At 61.9% G+C, this 18,920-nt stretch overlaps 1 protein-coding gene across 4 annotated transcripts in view; it reads left to right on the top strand.

Moving 5' to 3' along the window:
• Positions 1–18,920, top strand: part of LOC116825340 (unconventional myosin-Ie-like) — a 42,502-nt gene that overhangs the window by 23,188 nt on the left and 394 nt on the right. For all 4 annotated transcript variants that reach the window (XM_032781243.2, XM_075071105.1, XM_075071106.1 and 1 more), the window contains 24 exons: positions 1,929–2,023; positions 2,823–2,910; positions 3,039–3,128; positions 3,791–3,922; positions 4,020–4,154; positions 4,646–4,778; positions 5,332–5,528; positions 5,767–5,847; positions 6,261–6,347; positions 6,934–7,020; positions 7,521–7,688; positions 8,721–8,806; positions 9,298–9,379; positions 11,302–11,408; positions 11,716–11,814; positions 12,371–12,515; positions 12,766–12,880; positions 14,176–14,345; positions 14,787–14,932; positions 15,228–15,374; positions 16,056–16,213; positions 16,458–16,538; positions 17,063–17,258; positions 17,849–18,030. In XM_032781243.2, coding sequence (XP_032637134.1) covers positions 1,929–2,023; positions 2,823–2,910; positions 3,039–3,128; positions 3,791–3,922; positions 4,020–4,154; positions 4,646–4,778; positions 5,332–5,528; positions 5,767–5,847; positions 6,261–6,347; positions 6,934–7,020; positions 7,521–7,688; positions 8,721–8,806; positions 9,298–9,379; positions 11,302–11,408; positions 11,716–11,814; positions 12,371–12,515; positions 12,766–12,880; positions 14,176–14,345; positions 14,787–14,932; positions 15,228–15,374; positions 16,056–16,213; positions 16,458–16,538; positions 17,063–17,258; positions 17,849–18,030 — 3,007 coding nt within the window. The remainder of the gene's footprint in view (positions 1–1,928; positions 2,024–2,822; positions 2,911–3,038; positions 3,129–3,790; positions 3,923–4,019; positions 4,155–4,645; positions 4,779–5,331; positions 5,529–5,766; positions 5,848–6,260; positions 6,348–6,933; positions 7,021–7,520; positions 7,689–8,720; positions 8,807–9,297; positions 9,380–11,301; positions 11,409–11,715; positions 11,815–12,370; positions 12,516–12,765; positions 12,881–14,175; positions 14,346–14,786; positions 14,933–15,227; positions 15,375–16,055; positions 16,214–16,457; positions 16,539–17,062; positions 17,259–17,848; positions 18,031–18,920) is intronic.

Consider the following 18,920-nt stretch of genomic DNA (forward strand, 5'->3'; position numbering starts at 1 on the left):
ACCTGCCTCGCATGCTGGTCCCCCACTTTCCCTGGAGGACCCCAAGACCCCAGAAGCTCTGAGTCTTACCGGCAAGGGGAAATAACTCCACCTTCCCTTCCCTCCCTCTCCCACTCAGATTTCCTCTCTGGCTAAAACCTGAGAGATTGATGCAATCTCTTTACATCACCAACACCAAGAACCATGTCTCCTCTATTTCCACAAAGAGACAAACCCAAATACCAAGGAACAAGAATGATTCTCTCCTCATTTTCCCCCTCCCACCAATTCCCTGGTCTTTGCTTGCAAGCTATCCTCGTAGATCTAACACAAAGAGAATTCCCTCCCCTTGATTCCTTAGCTTCCAGAGAGAAAAAACTCAAACAAAGTCTCTAAAAAGAAAACTGCTGTAATTCCTGTCTGGTGGCAGCGAGATAAGATCCAAGCTGGTAATTAAGCTTGGAGGTTCATGCTAAGCACCCAGATTTTGGACGCTAAGGTCCAGATTTGTGAGAAAGGCTTATGATACCTCCTGAGGTCTCTTCCAACCCTAATTTTCTATGATTCTATGTAGCAGAGTGGGGCCTGCTCCCCAAATGGGAGGGAGCCCAGGGCCGCCCAGCTCTGGTGTCTCCCAGAGCAGACTCCAGCCAGATCCCCAGGCGTATGCTGAGCGAAAATGTTAGTTAAGGCTGGCTTGGTTAAACGAGGTGGGGGTTGGCTGTAGTTTGAAGAAGGGTTTCCCCATCAGTGCCCGGCCTGCGAGGGGGTGCATCTGGTGGGGTGACCCACAAGGAGCCCTGGGAGTGAATCCCCGCTGGGAAAGTCCCCTTCTGCCCCTGGGAGGGGAAGATAATTCCTGAAGCTGGTGAGTCATCCTGGCAGGAATTCTCAACTGGGAGCCCCGCCTTGCTGCCAGGACACCGAGGGGGTGTGTACGATCCGTGCCCCGCTCCAGCAAGGCCCCTGCCTGCAGCGCCCCATCGCCTCTCCCCATGGGAGCTGCCTTACTCCCAGCCTGACCCCTAGTGGCAGGTGCAGAGACATTCCCTGCTCAGTATCCTAGATCCCAAAGAGGCATCTGGGTGCTCCGTTCACTGCAGTTCCCGACTCCTCTCCTGAAAACCCAGCAGCCTCGTCGCTATCCTAGGGAACTGGGACGCCGGTAGACGGAGCGCGCTGAGCGCCTGCAAGGGGACCGTGCGCCTGCCATGCTCCTGATCCACTGGCGTCTCCTCTCCAGGGGTGTGGCTCGGGGCTCAAGATCTGTGGGCTGATCCGTGGCAGGAGCCATCCCCTGGTGTAGCGGTGGGGGTGCTGAGATAGAGATCTAAGCAATCGCTTTGCAGGAGGCCCGGGGGATCTGGCTAGATCAGTCCACTAGTTCCCGTCAAGGCTGTTTCCAGGAACCCAGGGGTCTAGGCTGGCCTAAGGACGTGCAGGGAGGCTGACACAGGACTCCTGGGTTCTCTTCTCAGCTCAGCCGCTGATCTTGCGCAAGTCATTTCCCTGCTCCAGGCCTCAGTTTACCCATCTGTGAAATAGGGGTGGCACTGATCTAACCTCCCTGTGAGGGTTAATTAAGGTCTGTGAAGAATTCCTGTAATTAAGGTCTTTTGAGATCCCTGGGAGGAAGGCAAAGGGATAGCATGATTTGGGAGACCTCACCCTCTGCCCCCCAAAGTCCTTAGCAAGTCTCCAGAGCAGGTGGAACGAAGGTCCCTGGAGCTCTGACATGAACTGTAAGTTCTTTGGGGCAGGAACTGTGTTCACTGTGTTTGTACAAACCCCCCACTGCAATGGGGATCCCGGAATGGAGCCCCCCCAGTGCCACCTGAGACAAATAACTAGAGAGCTGGGGTCTCCTCGCCTGCCCCCTCCCTGTGTACAAATGTCCCGACTCCTGCACGGTGGAATAACCGAGTCCCCTGGCGGTGTGTTGGTTGCAGGCCCAGTATGAGAACCCGCCCCACATCTATGCTCTGGCCGATAACATGTACCGCAACATGCTGATTGACGGGGAGAACCAGTGCGTCATCATCAGGTAGAGTGGGGCCGAGAATGAGCAGAAGCCACTGGGGCAAGAGGGAGGGGGCAGAAGCAGGGTCCACATCTGGAGCCCGGAAGGGGAGGGGGACGGACGGACGTAGGGTCCACATCTGGGCATGTGCCAAGTTCTAGCTCTAAGACCTTTCCTGGTGCCCGGGTCACACGCCGGGGGTACCAGGGTGGCGTAGCTCTGCCTGGCTGGCCATAGCCCTCCGGCACGTTGGCAGAGACTGCTGAGAGAGCCCCTCCCTCTTCCATCTCCCCATGACAACCTAGTGTCCATCTCTACGTTTTACTGATGGGGAGATTGAGGCACGGTCCTGCAGTCCCTGCTGGCAGCCCTGGCAGGTTGGATATGGACACTGCGCAGGTCTTGACACCCACCCTCCTCACCCACAGTCGGGGAGGAGACTGTCTCTGGCTAGTTACCAGAATACTTGAGCAAGTCCCAGTCGTTACCATATTTACCCTAGTAACCCACCCCCACCCTGTGAGGCAGGGCTGTTCCCCCCAGGCTGTAGACGGGGAACTGAGGAACCGAGAGGCTAAGGGACTGATGAAGCAGAGAGCTGAGCCCGGGGCTCCCAAGTTCAAGGCTGGTGCCCTGACCGCTGGACCATTCTGCCTCCTTTAAAGGAGAGTCTCTGTCTGGCTTCAAGCAGGGCAGGAAAAACATAGATGCAACGAACCAGGTTCTCCTCCCAGGCTCCCTGACCTCCAGAAGGCGCTGGGCTAGGGTGGGGCGTCCTCCCTGGTGGGGTGGAGAAGCCAGCGTTTGCGCATCTCTCTTGCAGCGGGGAGAGCGGCGCTGGCAAGACCGTGGCGGCCAAATATATCATGAGCTACATCTCCAAGGTGTCCGGCGGGGGCCCCAAAGTGCAGGTACCACAGGGGGTGACAGGGCAGGGGGGAAGCGGTGGGGGTCCGGGAGCCCAGGAGCAGTTGGGCTGGGGGTTCCTGCAGGGCCGGAGCCGATGGCCTCCTCTAACGAGCATCCTGCTTCCCCCCAGCACGTCAAGGACATCATCCTGAAATCCAACCCGCTCCTGGAGGCCTTTGGAAACGCCAAGACCGTTCGCAACAATAACTCCAGCCGCTTTGTGAGTGCCCGGGCTCCCGAGGGCTTTGCCAGTCCCTCCTGACTGGGGCGCTCGGCAGCGCCTGGGCTCCCGGGGGCTTTGCCAGTTCCTCCTGATTGAGGCGCTCGGCAGCGCCTGCCGGGGCCTGGCAGGCAGCCTGCCCTCTGCCCCCTACCAGCTGGCCATCGCTGAGTGCTTCACAGCCACGCACCAACTCAGCCACACAACCCCTCCCTGCAGCTTAGTGCCATTAGCTACATTTTACTGATGGGGAAACTGAGGCGCGGAGCGGGAACAGGACCTGTTGCAATGCGTCAGTGGCAGAGCTGGGAGTAGAGCCCAGATATCGGGCTCCCAGTCTCCTCCTGCAATAGCTGCTAGATGCTGCTCTGCTACCAAAACTGGGGAACAGAACCCAGGAGTCCAGGCTCCCAGGTCTCTGTTCTACCCACTAGACCCCACTCCCCTCCCAGAGCTGGGGGCAGAACCCAGGAGTCCTGGCTCCCAGGAGTTGGCTTGACCACCAGACCCTGCTCAGCGAGGGAGGAGGCCAGATGAACCCTTTGCCCGTTAGGCTGTGGGGTCTCGAGCACGTCCTGAGCAGGGGATGCTCTGGGGGTGGCGTCTCTGCTGCGGGGACCTAGCCTGGGGTCCGGCTCACCTGGCCTCCCCTCCCGCCCCAGGGCAAGTACTTCGAGATCCAGTTCAGCCGAGGCGGGGAGCCCAACGGGGGCAAGATCTCCAACTTCCTGCTGGAGAAGTCGCGGGTGGTGAGCCAGAACCCCGGCGAGAGGAGCTTCCACGTCTACTACCAGGTGTGGGGGGGGCCGGGATGGCGGGGAGGGTCTGCGCTGAGCCCAGCCCTCCCTGCCAGCGCGTGACCCCCCCCCTCTGTCCTCTCTCCCTGCCCAGCTGCTGGAGGGCGCCTCCCCGGCACAGCGGGAGAACCTGGGCATCACCAGTCCAGATTATTACTACTATCTCAACCAGTCGGCGTCCTACAAGGTGGACGACATGAACGACCGGCAGGAGTTCCAGGAGACGCTGGTATGGGGGGAGGGGGCGTTTACACAGCGCGGCGCTCACGTCCCCCATGGTGCCCCCCAACCCCCTGCCTGCTGCCCCCCAGCACCACGCTCATCTTCGTGCCCCCAACTCCCTGCCTGGTGCCCCCAGCCCCTTGCCTGCTGCCCCCCAGCACCATGCTCATCATGGTGCCCCCAGCCCCCTGCCTGGTGCCCCACCCACCACGCTCATCACAGTGCCTCTAACCACTTCCTGGTACCCCCCATCTCGGTGCCCCCATCCCCCAACCCACGTCTTGCTGTCCCCCATTCTGCCACCACAGAGTCCCCACCGCCTCCTGCTCCCCATTCCCCAACCCTCATCCTGGTGCCCCTCTGCTATGGCGCTCCCCATCCCCCCCCAGTGCTCCCCCCATCCTGGTGCCCCCCCCCAACTCCCCATCCTGGGCCCCTGAGCGTCCATCCCCCTGCCGCGCCCCCAGCCTGACGCCTCTCCCTGCTCTCTGTCCCCAGGCGGGCATGGAGGTGGTGGGGCTCTCTGGGGAGGAGCAGGCCCTGGTGCTGCAGATCGTGGCCGGGATCCTTCACCTGGGCAACATCAGCTTCCGGGAGGAGGGGAACAACGCCGCCGTGGAGAGCGAGGACTGTGAATGGGGGACCAGGGGGCGCTGGGGTGGGGGGCTGGCTCGGGTGGATATGGAGTAGGGGGGTCTGTCAGGCCTAGCTCCGGGGTGGGGATGGTGTAGGGGGATCCCCATCAGAGCTCGGCTTGGGGCCCAGGGGGGGTGGTGTCTGGGCCCGGCTTGGGATCTGGCTCAAAGTGGATCTGGAATCACAGAATCGTAGAATATCAGGGTTGGAAGGGCCTCTGTGGGGGGGGGGGGCGGGGTCTGTCAGGCAGCTGATGCAGGGGGGGAACCTGACTTGTGTGGCCCAGGGATCTGCCTCCATCCATTGGGGGGCCTCACCATCTGTTTCCTCCCCCCCTCCCATCCTCTCCCTCTGGGGAGGAGGGTCCCTAGGGATGGGGCTCCACCGGCCCCTCTGGATGTGCAGGGGCCGAGGAGGGCGATACCCCACCCACCTTGGAGGCAGGCGGGAGGGAGGCGAATCCAGCAGCTGGGTGGGGTGAAGGTGGGGAGCTGTGCTGAGACGCAGACGGGGTTGGGGTGTTGCCCCTGACACCCCCCCCCCCCCAGTCCTGGCTTTCCCCGCCTACCTCCTGGGCATCGACCAGGGCCGGCTGAAGGAGAAGCTGACCAGCCGGAAGATGGACAGCCGGTGGGGTGGCAAGTCGGAGGTGATCGATGTGACGCTCAACGCCGAGCAGGCCAGCTTCACCCGCGACGCCCTCGCCAAGGCGCTCTACTCCCGGCTCTTCGACTACCTGGTGGACGTGAGTCACCCACCCCGGGGGCCCCGTGTTGAGCTGCCGCCGGGCCCCCACCTGCTCTCTCTCTGTGGGGACTTGGTGTCCGATCCCCCTCAACCCTACTTCATCCCCCGCACCAATGACCCTTCCAGGTCTCTGTCACCCCCCGTCCAGACACACCCACATACTGGGCCTGTAATTTTCCAGGCAAGACCCTGAATTCCCACCTTCACCCCCCACCCTTTCTCCGCTCTGCCCCCAGGCCATCAACAAAGCGATGCAGAAGGACTACGAGGAATACAACGTCGGGGTGCTGGACATTTACGGCTTCGAGATCTTCCAGGTACTGCGGGGCAGGGGCGCAAGAGAGACCGTCCTGGGCTTTCGGGTTCCTAGGTCCCCTCCTGGCTCCCTGGCTTTCGGGGGCTTGGGCTAGCGGAAGAGGAGAAGCACGTTGAGAAGATCTGGGATTTCCCCTCCTCCAACTATTTGCAAACCCTTCTCCGCTGGGGGCTGTAGGGGGGCGACAGCGCGTGAGCTGGGTGCCAAGGATGCCCTGTTGCTGCCCCAGGCCCTCGGCCCATCTCAGCTCTCTGTGACATTCCCTTCTGCTGCTCTGTGCGAGCCAGAGCCCCCTTTGGTCGCTCTCTGCCTCCAACGGGGCGGCGGGGGGGGGGAGACGACCGCCATGCCAACATGGCCCTGCCCAGCGTAGACCCTGGGTGTCTGACGTGTCTGTCTGTCTCCCTGCTGCAGAAAAACGGCTTTGAGCAATTCTGCATCAACTTTGTGAACGAGAAGCTACAGCAGATTTTCATCGAGCTCACCCTAAAGGCAGAGCAGGTGAGGGGCAGGGGGTGAGGTGGGTAAAGGGAGGGGGCAGGAGGAGGAGCAGGTGGTGGGGTGGGAAAGGGGACAGGTGGGGGGAGGGGCAGATGAGGGTGAGGAGGGGGTGGGAGAGGGGACAGATGAGGGGCAGGAGGAGGAGCTGGTGTGGGGCGGGAATGGGTGGAGGGAGGTCAGCCAATGGGGTTGCGAGGCAGCGTGGCCCAGTGGACGAGGCACTGAGCTGGGGCCCAGGGCCCTGGGTGCTGTTCCCAGGTCTGCCATTAACCCTGGGCAAGATCCTGCCCCTCTTGGTCACTCAGTTTCCCTTCCTGCCTGTTGCCTAGTGGGCCTTTTGGTGTTTGTAAAGCGCCTGGCACAGCGCAGCCCCCGACCCAGTTGGAGTCTCTGTGGGCTGTGCCCTCTAAGCACTCATGTCTGCCTCTGGTGCCCGGCCCCTGCAACTACCACCACCTGCAACTGACTCGCTGCTGGGGCTGCCCCCCGGAGTTCGGACATGGGCAGAGCCCACCCCCACTCTCCCACAAAATCTGGGGCTGCCCCGATCCCAGCACCCCCTCACAACCATGTCCCCCCACCCCAGGAGGAGTACATCCAGGAAGGGATTCGCTGGAGCCCCATCGATTATTTCAACAACAAAATCGTCTGCGACCTGATCGAGAGCAAAGTGGTGAGCAAGCGGCTGGGCCCCCCCTTCCAAATACCTCAGGCCTTGGGGGAAGACAACCTCTATGACCCCTCCCCCAAGCCTGGGACCCTTGCCGCCTTGAGTCTCTGGTCCCCGCGAAACCTAGATCCCCATAACTGCCCCCCTCCCACATCCGTCTGAGCTTGGTGGGGGGCTCTGCCCCCCAGTCTCCCCTTTAATCGTCATCTGCCTTGTGACTGGGGTCTCCCTGGTGACCTCTCCTAGTCCCCTTCTTAATCAGGGTCTTCTAGCAATGTAGGGGACCCCCCAGCTGCCCCTTAACTGGGATCTCCCCGGAGCCAAGGGTACCCCCAGTTCTTCTCCCTTCAGTGCTGTGGGGGAGCCTCAAATCCTGCCTCATTGCAGCGCCAGAGCTGCCCAGGAGCGGGCGCTGGCTCTCCTGCTGGCCAGTGCTGGGAGCGCAGGGGCTGGGGAGTGGCACCCCCTCCTGGCTGAGCAGTCCGGTGTCTCCCCCCCTCCAGAACCCGCCGGGGATCATGAGCATCCTGGACGACGTGTGCGCCACCATGCACGCCAAGGGCGAGGGCGCCGACCAGAGCCTGCTGCAGAAGCTGCAGATGGCCGTGGGCACCCACCAGCACTTCAACAGCTGGAACAAGGGCTTCATCATTCACCACTACGCCGGCAAGGTCAGCGTGCGGGGGGAGTCCTGGGGAGGGCTATGGGGGGGTGGGTAAAGGGGCTGTGGGGGGGAAGGGATACATTAGAGTCGAGGGGAAAAGGAGCCGGGGTGTTGGGGACAGGTACAATTACTATAGAGGAGGTGAGGGAGAGGGTAGATTAGGAATGAGGGGTGGCTGTGGGAGGGGTAGATGGGGGTGCTAGGGGAGACGGATGTGGGGGTGCTGGGGGGTAAGTTATGGTGGAGGGGGAGGCTGGGGGAGGATATGATCCGGTGAAGGGGAGGCTGGGTTGGAGGGAAAAAGGAGGCAGGGTGGGGGGGCTGTCATAGTTAGAGTGGGCTCAGGGCGGCGCTTCCATTTAGGCGGCCTAGGGCAATTGCCTAGGCACCAGGATTTATGAGGGGCGGCATTTTGCCGGGTGGGGCGAGGCGGCTCTGGTGGACCTGCCGCAGGTCATGCCTGTGGAGGGTCTCCTGGTCTGCGGCTCCGGTGGACCTGCCGCAGCATTTCTGCGGACGGTCCGCTGCTCCCGGGCCCGGTGGACCTCCCGCAGCACGGCTGCGGCAGCTCACCGACCGCAAGACCAGCGGACCCTCTCCGCAGGCACGGCTGCGGCAGCTCCACCGGAGCCGCAGACCAGCGGACCCTCTCTGCAGGCACGGCTGCGGCAGCTCCACCAGAGCCGCGGGACCGGCGCGCGGGGCGGCGAAATGGCCGTGTGCCTAGGGCGCTAAAAACACTAGCACCGGTCCTGAGTGGGCGTGAACTGGGGGGGGCACCTGGAGCTTTGCCCCAGGAGCTGCGTATTCTAGGCCTTTGGTGTGTCCTATCCCCCGGCATGTGCCCCGGTCTAGTGCTGCCTGGCCGGGGCTGGCCTGGCTCTGGGCTGGGCCATCCTGGGGGGATAGCGGACCTGGGCTCTGTGATGGGGAGGGGCTCATTCCCCTCGGGGAGGCTGTGTGAGGGGGCCCCACCAGCACGCCAGCTCCAGGCCGTTCCCCGGGCCGCTGCCTGAGACCCCAGCTCTCCATCCCTTAGGTCTCCTACGACGTGGAGGGATTCTGTGAGCGAAACCGTGACGTGCTCTTCACCGACCTCATCGAGCTGATGCAGAGCAGTGAGCTGTGAGTGCCACTTCCCTGGGCCGGGAGAGCAGGCAAGGCCTGGGAATCAGGACTCCTGGGTTCTGTTCCCAGCTCTGGGAGGGCAGTGAGGTCTAGTGGTTCGAGGGTTGGGAGCCAGGACGCCTGGGTTCTATCCCCAGCTCTGTTGCTTTAGGACGTAAAGCTGAGAAGAGCTGAATATTTTCATTGCTTGGGGTTATGTATCCGTTACAATAACCCTACCCTGGAGGCAGCCCTTGGGGGTGGGGGGATGACAGTCCCTGGCCCCGCTGCTGAGGAGACGGCTGAACGGCACAGTGGGTTTTGTGCTGGACACTTGACCCCTGGGACCTAAGCTGAGGCCCAACAAACTCGTCCCATGCCAGGTTGCTCCTGGGCTGGCCTCCAGCTGATGACGGAGAGGGCAAAAGGCTCCGTATCCCAGCCAGTCCCTCCCCAAACCTCCCTGCCGCACAGGGCACTGACATCATTTCCCTCCCTCCCCACCTTAGCCCCTTCATCCAAGACCTCTTTCCTGAGAACATTAACGCGGAGAAGAAAGGGCGCCCCACCACAGCTGGGAGCAAGATCAAGGTACCTGAGGAAGGCTGGGGGGAGCAGCCCCATCCCTGCCCAGCGCGGAGCTCTCCCTGCTTCATCTCTGGGCCTCCCCCCGGCCAGTTGGAGCCGTCGGGGGATTATTCTGGCTCCTGTGCTCGGGCTGGGGCAGCTTCAGGAGCGCCACTTGGCAGATTCCCCCACTCACCGCTCGGCTGGTTTTTGGCTAATGATGCTCAGCTGTCTTCTCTCACTGCCCCCTGCAACCCTCTTATAGTTTCCATTGGCCACAGAATGCCTAGCGCTGCCAGACAGTGGCCGTGCCCCAGCCCAGAGCTAGCTGCATTTCAGTGATCCCTGGCTGGGCCTTTTAGTACGGGGACAGGGTTTGAGAGATTGGGGGAGGTGCTATCGAAACACGAGACAGTAGATCTGAGCTTTATTATAGTCAGGGCTGGTGCAACCATTTCGGCGACCTTGACGGTCACCTAGGGTGCTAGGATTTGGGGGGCGCCATTTTCTTCGGCAGCGACGGTGGCGGCTGGATCTTCTGGTCACCGCTGGCATTTAGGTGGAGGGAGCTGGGGCAGGGGAGCGTGGGGAGGGCCGCCTGCAGCAAGTAAGGCGGGGGGCAGCACGCAGGGGAACTCCCCGCCCCAGATCACCCCTGCCCTGCCTCCTTCCCGGGAACGCTGTGGCTGCTTCACTTCTCCGCCTCCCAAGCCTGCAGTGCCTAAGCTGATTGGCGCCGCAAGCCTGGGAGGCGGGAGAAGTGAAGCAGCCACAGCGTGCTCGGGGAGGAGACGGGGCAGGGGTGAGCTGGGGCAGGGAGTTCTCCTGCATGCCTCCCCGCCCCTTACTTGCTGCAGGCAGCCCTCCCTGCGCTCCTTTGCCCCAGCTCCCTCCACCTAAATGCAGGTGGCGACCTGGGCAGCCAAAGCATCGTATTAGCCAGCGCGGCTGCAACATCCCGGCGCCGAGCCTTCGACATCACTATTCGAGGGTGACGTAGAGGATCTGGGTGCGCGCAGAGACACGCCATTTTTCTTCGGCAGCGACGTGGCGTGCTGCGATCTCCCTCGGGACGGCAATTTGGTGCGCGCTATTTCAGGTGCGCACCGAGCAGCTAGGCAGCGGATGCAGAGCTTGAGCAACCCGGTGCCGCCTTGCAGCTAAGTAAGCGGGGGCAGCATCGCAGGGGAACTTGCCCCGCTCCTAGTTATCACGTCCCGGTCCTCTGCTCTCCTCCCTGGGAACGCTGTGGCTGCTCTCTACTTCTCCTGCCTCCCAAGCTGCCAGTGCCTATAGTCTGATTGCTGCCGCAACCTGGAAGGCAGGGAAGAAAGTCGTAAGCTAGCCACATGCGGGGCTCCGGGAGGTAGACCGGGGCCAGGGTGACTGTGGGCGGGGGCGCAGGGGTGGGGAGCTGCTGTGGGGGGGCTCAGGGCGGGGGCGCGAGGGGCAGAGTGCAAGGTGAAAGTTTCGTCTGGGGCGGGAAACATCCTTGCAGTGGCCATGATTATAGTACAGGGGAGTCGCGTCGTACGTGAATTCAACTTACACGATTTTAACTCTACACGCTCAGCAAAAAAAAAAAGAGAGAAAAATTACAATTTAAATACTGTACCTGTAGTGCAGGCGATTCCACCCGCCATTCCCCTCAATGGTCATTTTGACGAGCCGCGATTTTCGCCTTACGCGCTGACTTTAGACCCTAACCCCCGCCTGAGACGAGACTCCACTGTAGCAGTGGGATGTCTTTGTCATCATAGGGGTAATACGGCCGCCCATCACCCTGGTATCTGAGTGCCTAGCTCAGCAGCCATATTAGCTGCGACCCCATTTAAAGGATGAAGGGGGAAAGGGGGTGGATGGAGGTGGGGAGTGTGGGTGGGAGGGTCTGATTACCATAGAAACTCTCCATCTTTTGGGGCTTAAGTTGGTTTGTTCCCTTGAAGAAACAAGCGAACGACCTGGTGAGCACCCTGACGAAGTGTACCCCCCACTACATCCGCTGCATCAAACCCAACGAGACCAAGAGACCCCGCGACTGGGAGGAGAGCAGGTGAGGGCCACGAGCCGGGGGCTGCTCTGCCCTTCCCCCTTGGGCAGCTGTTGTCCCTGCCCCCCAGTCCCCCCACTCCCAGCCTTCGGCCCCTGAGGTGTTTCCCCTTCATTCCTTTCCAGACTGTTCCCTGCTCTGCAGGGCTTGTTGGCGTCTCCAAGTGCCTCCGGCTCCCGGCTCTGGGGGCAGCTGGGCCCCCATCTCCCTACGTGGATGGGATCTGCTGCTCAGCCAGGGGGAGATGGGTTGGGGAGCAGGGTGTCTGGTTACCCGTCCCTTGCTCAGACCTGTCTCTGGCTTTCTCCAGGGTGAAGCACCAGGTGGAATACCTGGGCCTGCGGGAGAACATCCGGGTGCGCCGGGCCGGGTACGCCTACCGGCGGGTCTTCCAGAAGTTCCTGCAGAGGTAGGAGCCGCCGTCCCATGGGCAGGGAAGGAGACGGGGCACAAGCCTTGGCCTGTTGCCGCTGGCGCTATGGGAAGGGGCACCAGGCAGAGGAGTTGGGGTCCACCCCAGTAGGGAGCTGGGAGGGAGGCAAGTATGAGCCATGCTGACGCAGGGGTCCTCTCCATGGGGGTCATCTCTGCCCCCTGTGGCTGCTCTGTGTCAGAGGCGGCTGAGTCTGGAGCCCCTCAGTGCAGAGGCTTGTGCTGTGGGCTCTGGAGGCCCCCAGTTCAATCCCAGCACCGGGGGCAAGCCCATGAGGGTGGTGACTGCTCTGATGGCTTGTGTGATGCCACATGGGCTCAACAGGAAGGCTCTGGTCCAGGGAACATGCTGGGGGCAAGGCCAGGGTTTCCCTGCATTGCACCCTGGCTCACTGGATACCCGGGGGCTGCCCCTGGAGGGCAGAGTGCCAGCTGCCGCCTCTGGGAGATGTCCCTCCACAGCACCTCCCCCCCACCCCCGCTCTCTTATTGAGCCCCTAGGACAACCTGCCATCCCCCCTCTCCCTCCTCAGGTACGCCATCCTCACCCCCGAGACATGGCCGGCCTGGCGGGGGGATGAGAAGCAGGGTGTGGTGCACCTGCTGCGCTCCGTCAACATGGACCCAGACCAGTACCAGCTGGGCCAGAGCAAGGTCTTCATCAAGGCCCCAGAGTCGGTGAGTGGGCGGGGAGGGGGGCTGACCTCCAGGGGGGGCAGGGAGAGGCCAATAGGAGAGGCAGTCCCTGGAGTCATGGAGGGACCAGGCCCTGAAGGTGCTGAGTGGGAGAGGGGGACTGTCACCCTGCAGAGCAGGGGGCTGGCTCCCAGCTGGGTATTAGGGAGGCTGGGCCTGGCATGCATTTGGGGGGGAGAGGGGGGAAAATCACCTGGCAGCCCCCCTAAGCCGGTGCTTCCTGCCTCCACAGCTGTTCCTGCTGGAGGAGATGCGGGAGCGGCGTTACGATGGATACGCCCGGGTCATCCAGAAGGCCTGGCGCAAGCACGTCGCTGTGCGCAAGTACATCCGCATGAGGGAGGAAGGTGGGTCCCGTGCACGCCCGCCCCTGCCCCTGCTCCGATTGCCCAGCCCTGGGGAAAGCAGAATTGGGCCTGGCCACCTCCAGCTGCTGCTCAGATATCAGGTGCATTACGGTAGTGCTTACAGGTCTGAATGGAGAGCAGGGCTCGGATGTGCCAGGTGCTGCACGGACCCAGGACAGGAGACAGTTCCTGCAGCTTGGCACTCACGCACTGAATAGATGCAGGCTGAGAGAGAGGACGGAGAATTGCCCTTACTTTCCGGTTGGGGAAACTGAGGTCTGGAGCTGCAGTGACCTGCCCAGGGTCATCCCCCAAAACCTCTTCCTCCTTCCTTCTGCTCCTGGGGGTGGCAGCAATCCTGAGGTTTCCCCACTGAGCGCTGCAGCCATCCCCTCCATTGATCGCTGTGCACTGGGGGGGGAAGGTGGCACACACACGTACACCGGCCTGGGTAAACCAGCACGACCCTCATGCTCTGAGGCTCGGCCAGAGGTGACTCCTGTTGGTAAGGGATGGACTCCAGGTGGACTGAGAGTGCCCATGCATGGGACAAAGGCGTGAGGGCGTGTCCCCCCTGGGAAACTGCCCCCCCGGTAATGTTTAGGTGTACAAGTGGTGGCAGAGAGTGTAATTGAAAGTGGCCCCACCAATGCCCCATCACCCCCTCCACCCACTCCACTATTGCTGCCTATTTCAGTGATTGTGGATTAAAATTTGTCCCCCCCGTAACACCAGCTGGACCAGGCAGGACTCCAGAGTCCAGTTCTGGTGCCCACCCATCGAGAAGGAGGTTAGTAAATTGGAGCGGGGCCAGAGAAGAGCCGCGAGGAGGATTAAAGGATTAGAGTGAGAGACTCATGGAGCTCAATCAACTTAGCTTAACACAGAGGGATAAGGGGCAACTGGATCCCAGTCGTTAATTACCTACGTGGGGAACAAGTCTTTAATAACGGGCTCTTCAGCCTAGCAGAGTCTCGAACACGCTTCAGGGGCTGGAAGCTGAAGCGAGACACATTCCGACGGGAAAGGACACATAGGTTTTTAGCAGTGAGAGGAAGGAACCCTGGGCTCGGTTTCCCCAGGGTCTGGGGGATTCGGTATCGCTGACAGTTTTTCAATCCAGATCGGACGTTGCTCTCTCAGCTCTGCTCTGGGAGTTAGCTGGGGTCAGGGCTTTCGCTGGTGATGCCCAGGGGGTCGGACTGGCTAGTCACAATGGTCCTGTCTGGGACCTGAGCCCAGCACTTGGAATCGGTCCTATCTGAGTCTCCCCCCGCCGTCTCTCCCTCCCAAAGCCTCCAACATCCTGCTGAACAAGAAGGAGCGCCGGCGCAACAGCCTCAACCGCAACTTCGTGGGCGACTACATCGGGCTGGAGAGCCGGCCCGAGCTGCGGCGCTTCGTGGGCCGGCGCGACCGCGTGGACTTCGCTGACACCGTCACCAAGTACGACCGGCGCTTCAAGGTGAGCGTGGGGCCCTCTGGGTGCCCCCTCTGCAGCCTTCGCACATGGCAGGACTGGGCTCTGCCCTTCTCCCACTCCCTCTGCCCCGGGGCTGGGCTCTGCTCCCCCAGCCCCAGCTCCCTCCTCCTCCTCCTGCCCCGGGGCCAGGCTCTGCTCCCCTCACTCCCTCCTCCTGCCCCCCACCAGCCTCCCTCTTCCTGCCTGTGGGCTGGGCTTTGCTCCCCTATTTCCTCTCGGCCCTTCCCCCTCTGCCTCCTCTCCCAACATGCTTGTCTCCATCCTACCCCAGGCCACGTGCCAATGGGAGCTGCCACCCCCCAGGCTCTGCTGGGCTTGCCCCACCTCCCTTACCCCTGTGCTTACACCCTGGCTCCTTCGGCTCCCCTCATGCTCCTGCCTCCCTCCATAGGCCCCCCGCTCACCCCCTCTCCCCCCACGCAGAGGGTGAAGCGGGACCTGATCCTGACGCCCAGATTCCTGTACCTCATCGGGCGGGAGAAGGTGAAGCAGGGCCCTGAGAAGGGGACGATCAAGGAGGTGCTGAAGCGGCAGGTGGAGCTGGAGAGGATCCAGTCAGTGTCTCTGAGGTAGGAGCCTGTTGGCCCCCTGGCAGGCCCGGTGCCCTTAGGGACTGGTTTAGCGCAGCCCTGTCCCAGCTGCAGTGGGGGCTGGGGGGCCAAGCCCTGCTCCGGGGGCTGCAGCACCAGGCTGCTTCCCGAGCCATGCTCAGCCAGAGCCATTGCTCAAGCGGCTTCGTGCATCTCCTCCGTCCTGGGCGGGGCTGGTGCCCTGAGCAGCCCGTGGGCACCGCCCCCAGCTAGCTCCGGCCTCGGAGAGAGTCCCCATGGCTGATGCAGCCTCTGCTTCCTCCACCCTCGGCAGCACCTTGCAGGATGACTTCCTCATCGTCCATGAGCCACAGTACGACAGTGTCCTGGAGTCTGTCTTCAAGACGGAGCTGCTGAGCCTGCTGTGTAAACGCTACGAGGAGACGACCTGCCAGCAGCTGTCCGTGAAGTTCAGCAACCAGTGAGTCCATGCTGCCGCCAGCAGCAGTGTTCGGTTACTAGCAGGAGGGCTGGGAGAACCCGGACCCCTGGGTTCTTCTCCCTGCCCTGGAACGAGGGGTGCTTACAGCAGGGGTGGCTGAGTGTCTGGACTCCTGGGTTCCCTTGCAGCCCCAGCCACGGACTGTGGTGCTAGGCGCTTTACAAACAGAGCAAAGAGACAGCCTCTGCCCCAAGGAGCTTACAGTCTAGAAATGGGGTCTAATTAAAGCGGGGGAGATAGTGGGGGAGTGTCAGGACTCCTGGGTTCTATCCCCAGCTCTAGCAGGGCAGTGATGCCTAAGGGTTAGAGCAGGGAGGGCTGGGAGCCAGGACTCCTGGGTTCTATCGCCATCTCTGGAAGGGGAGTGGGGGATGTCATGGTTAAAGCTGGGGGTTGGAGTCAGGACTCCCGGGTTCTATTCCTGCCCCTGTGTGCAGGCCCCTGGTTCGAGGTGGGGGCTGAGTCTCACATGATCTCCCAACTCACCTTTGCAACGTGCTGCTGGTTGCTTGGATCCAAAGCCACAAAACTTCCTGGAGCTGGTGCCTGGCTCCATGTCCCGCTCCCCGTGCTCAGGCTCCTCCTGAGCCCAGTGGTTTCCTGTCTGCTTATCTCAGCCTGATTTCACTCCCCCTCCGTTCTCTCCCCCTCCTCCCCCAGGCTGGAGTTCAAGGTCAAGAAGGATGGCTGGGGCCCCTGGGGGGCAGCTGGCTCCCGCCAGATCCAGTTCCAGATCTGCCAGGGCGACGTGGCGCTGCTCCGGAACAACGGGAAGGTGCTGATCGTCAGTATCGGGCCTGGGCTGCCCAGGAACGCCCGTGAGTGTCTGCGAGTGGCAGGGAACAGGCTGCAAGGAGCAAGCGCTAGCTGCTGGCTTTCTCCATCAGCCCTGGGGGAAACTGCCTGGAGGGGGCAGAGTCCTGCTGTGGATGGGACCTGATCTCGATCGGGCAGAGCCCTGGACAAGACTCCTCAGGGGCCAACCCTGCCCTGGGGGTGTGGGGAGGGAGGTCTAAGGGCAAGGACCTGCATGAAGGCTAATCGTGGTTGTTCCTGCTGCAGGGCCCACGCGGCGGGACACCAGGAAGAGCAGGTACCTGAACAGCAGCAGCATCCCCTGCCGGAACTACCCCCCTGCAGCAGGTACAAGGCTCCTCTTGCAGCTTGGGGGTGGGGTGGGGGGCAGTGGGGGATTGCTGGGACAGATGAGTCCAAAGCATCCTGTCACCCCACATGTACCATCCATCACCCCACTGGGGGGGGGAAGGAGATATGGCCACCGGGTGCCTTCCTCACCAAGGGGGCCTACAGACACCCCACCCAAGTCCCAACCCCCAGCAGCTGGACTCTGGCCAGGGCCATGCATTCAAGGCTAGCAGGGCACATCCTCCCCTTGGTCAGCGCTGCCTAGTTGTACAGCACAGGAAGGGTTAATAGAGGTTGGGAGGTCGCAGGTCAGGGGCTGCCCTCTTGCCTTTGGGGTCAGTAGCAGGTACAGCAGAGGAGGCCCCAGGACATGCCTGGAAATGAAAGGGTTAATTCTCGCTCTCACACACCCCCACCCCCACCCTGTGGGCCAGGCAGGGTTCCAGGCTGGCTCCTGTGTTCCCAATGCAGGATGCCTGGGTTCCTCCAGCTCCCAGTGACTCTCCCCCCTTCTGTTCCAGGCAGAGACAGGAGTGACGCCAGCCGGCGCGGTAGCCCTGGGTCCCGTGCCCCTCCCCAGCACCGTGTCTCCATCGCCCGGCAGGGCAGCATGGAGCAGCCCACCCTGCCTAGGCATGGAGCCAGCCCCAGGGCCAAAGCCTTCCCTGCCCAGCTCAACCTGGACTTCATGAATGTGCCGGACCAGGGCGCAGCCGGGTAAGTGCCCCAAGCTGCTGGGTCGGGTCACGGGGCTCTGGCTGGCAGAGGGTTAACTCCGGCCCAGCAGGAGCCAGCCCCACCCTGGCAGCGGAAGCCAGTGATACAGGGAGACTCCAGCACTGAATGCCTCCTGCTCCCCCTTCCTCGGGCCAAACCAGCCACCTCAGCTCAGCAGCAGGGGGCAGTAGCCCTGCCTAGCCCAGCTGCGGCCTGTGTGTGTCTGCTGCCCTCCCCAGCTGCCTTTTCCTGAGCTGCTGCATTTAGCTTCCTCCAGAGCCTGGCTTGCTCCGGGCTGGGCAGGGCTAATCCAGAAGGGACAGGAGAGGCACTGCCATTCCCCTGGCTAATGCCAGGCAGGGGTACTCAGCATGGGGTGGCCCTGTCTCTGCCCAGGAGGTCCTGATCCTGCCCCAGGAGTGAGCCCTGGTTCTTAAGGGCTCTGCTGCAGGATTGCTCAGCCAGACCACGTGGGGGTTTAAAGTACCAGCCCTCTAAGACTGATAGCCCAGGCCTGCCCCTGCAGGCTGCTGAAAGCCCCCACAGGTGGAGCAATGCAGCAGCCTGATCTCCTCCTCCCTTCTCCTTAGCTGGCAGCGGAGGCTCTCAAAAGAAGCCAAGCCCATCCCCGGGGGCGGCCGAGCCAAACCCAAACCCAAGCCAAAGCCCCAGCCGCGCCTGCCCCAGTGCCGCGCCCTCTACGCCTATGATGCCCAGGACACAGATGAGCTCAGTTTCAATGCTGATGAATACATTGAACTTATTAGAGAAGGTAAGTGGACTCCCCCTGGACCTGCCCACCCCTCCTCCAGCAATGGGCTGTACTCCTCAAAGGGAGGATGGGTGAGTGGTTAGAGTAAGGGCTGAGGAGGGGCGTGACTAGACTGCCATAAAGGGGATTGGGAACCAAGACTCCTGGGTTCCATTCCCAGCTTTGCTGCTGCTTCACTAGAGCTTGGGAGCAGACCTCCAGCTCCCCGGCTTAGGGTGTTTTTGCACTGACAAGTGGAGGGGGCCTGAGATGCTGCCCAACAAGTCTAAAAAACACCCCTGTCACAGAGCATGTGTAGCTTAGAGCCCTCGGCACCGCAACCTCTGAACCTGCTCCCCCTCCGCTGCATGGGGCAAGCTAAGGACGTGATGGGCAGACGCCAGCCCCCTAGCAATGCCATGCTGAGGAGAGGGGTTTGCATGCCCAAGCAGCTGGCCTGGTGCCAGCCCCAACTTGGGCACTCAGGAACTTCAGCTGCAAACCTTCTCCTGCAGCCGACAAGCGCCCTGCTGGTGAGAGAGGCCTCCCCTGCTCCAGCTTTTTAGGACTCTTGAGTAGTGGCTGGTGGATACTCCTGTGCGCATGGTGTTAAGTTGCAGCTTTGAAAAACATCAGAGCCATTGAAGATCTGGGCCTTGGGGGCCTGCCCTTCTGCACTCAGTGCGGGGTGCAGCTCTTAAAGCTACACTGGATTAGGATGAGCTCCTGTGTAACAACTCATGTTATGCCAGGCCCAAATTCCTCTTTGAACTAGAGCGTAGTTTTAGGTCCCTCATGGTTCAAAATGGGCAGCTTATTTCCAGTCAGATTTTATCCAGCTGCCAGCTCTCCTTCTGCCTTTTGCTGCAGGGTTAGAGGTGCCTAATATCAGAAATCTCTCCCCAGTCTGG

Source organism: Chelonoidis abingdonii, chromosome 11, assembly GCF_003597395.2.
Source record: "Chelonoidis abingdonii isolate Lonesome George chromosome 11, CheloAbing_2.0, whole genome shotgun sequence".
Lineage (NCBI taxonomy): Eukaryota > Metazoa > Chordata > Testudines > Testudinidae > Chelonoidis > Chelonoidis abingdonii.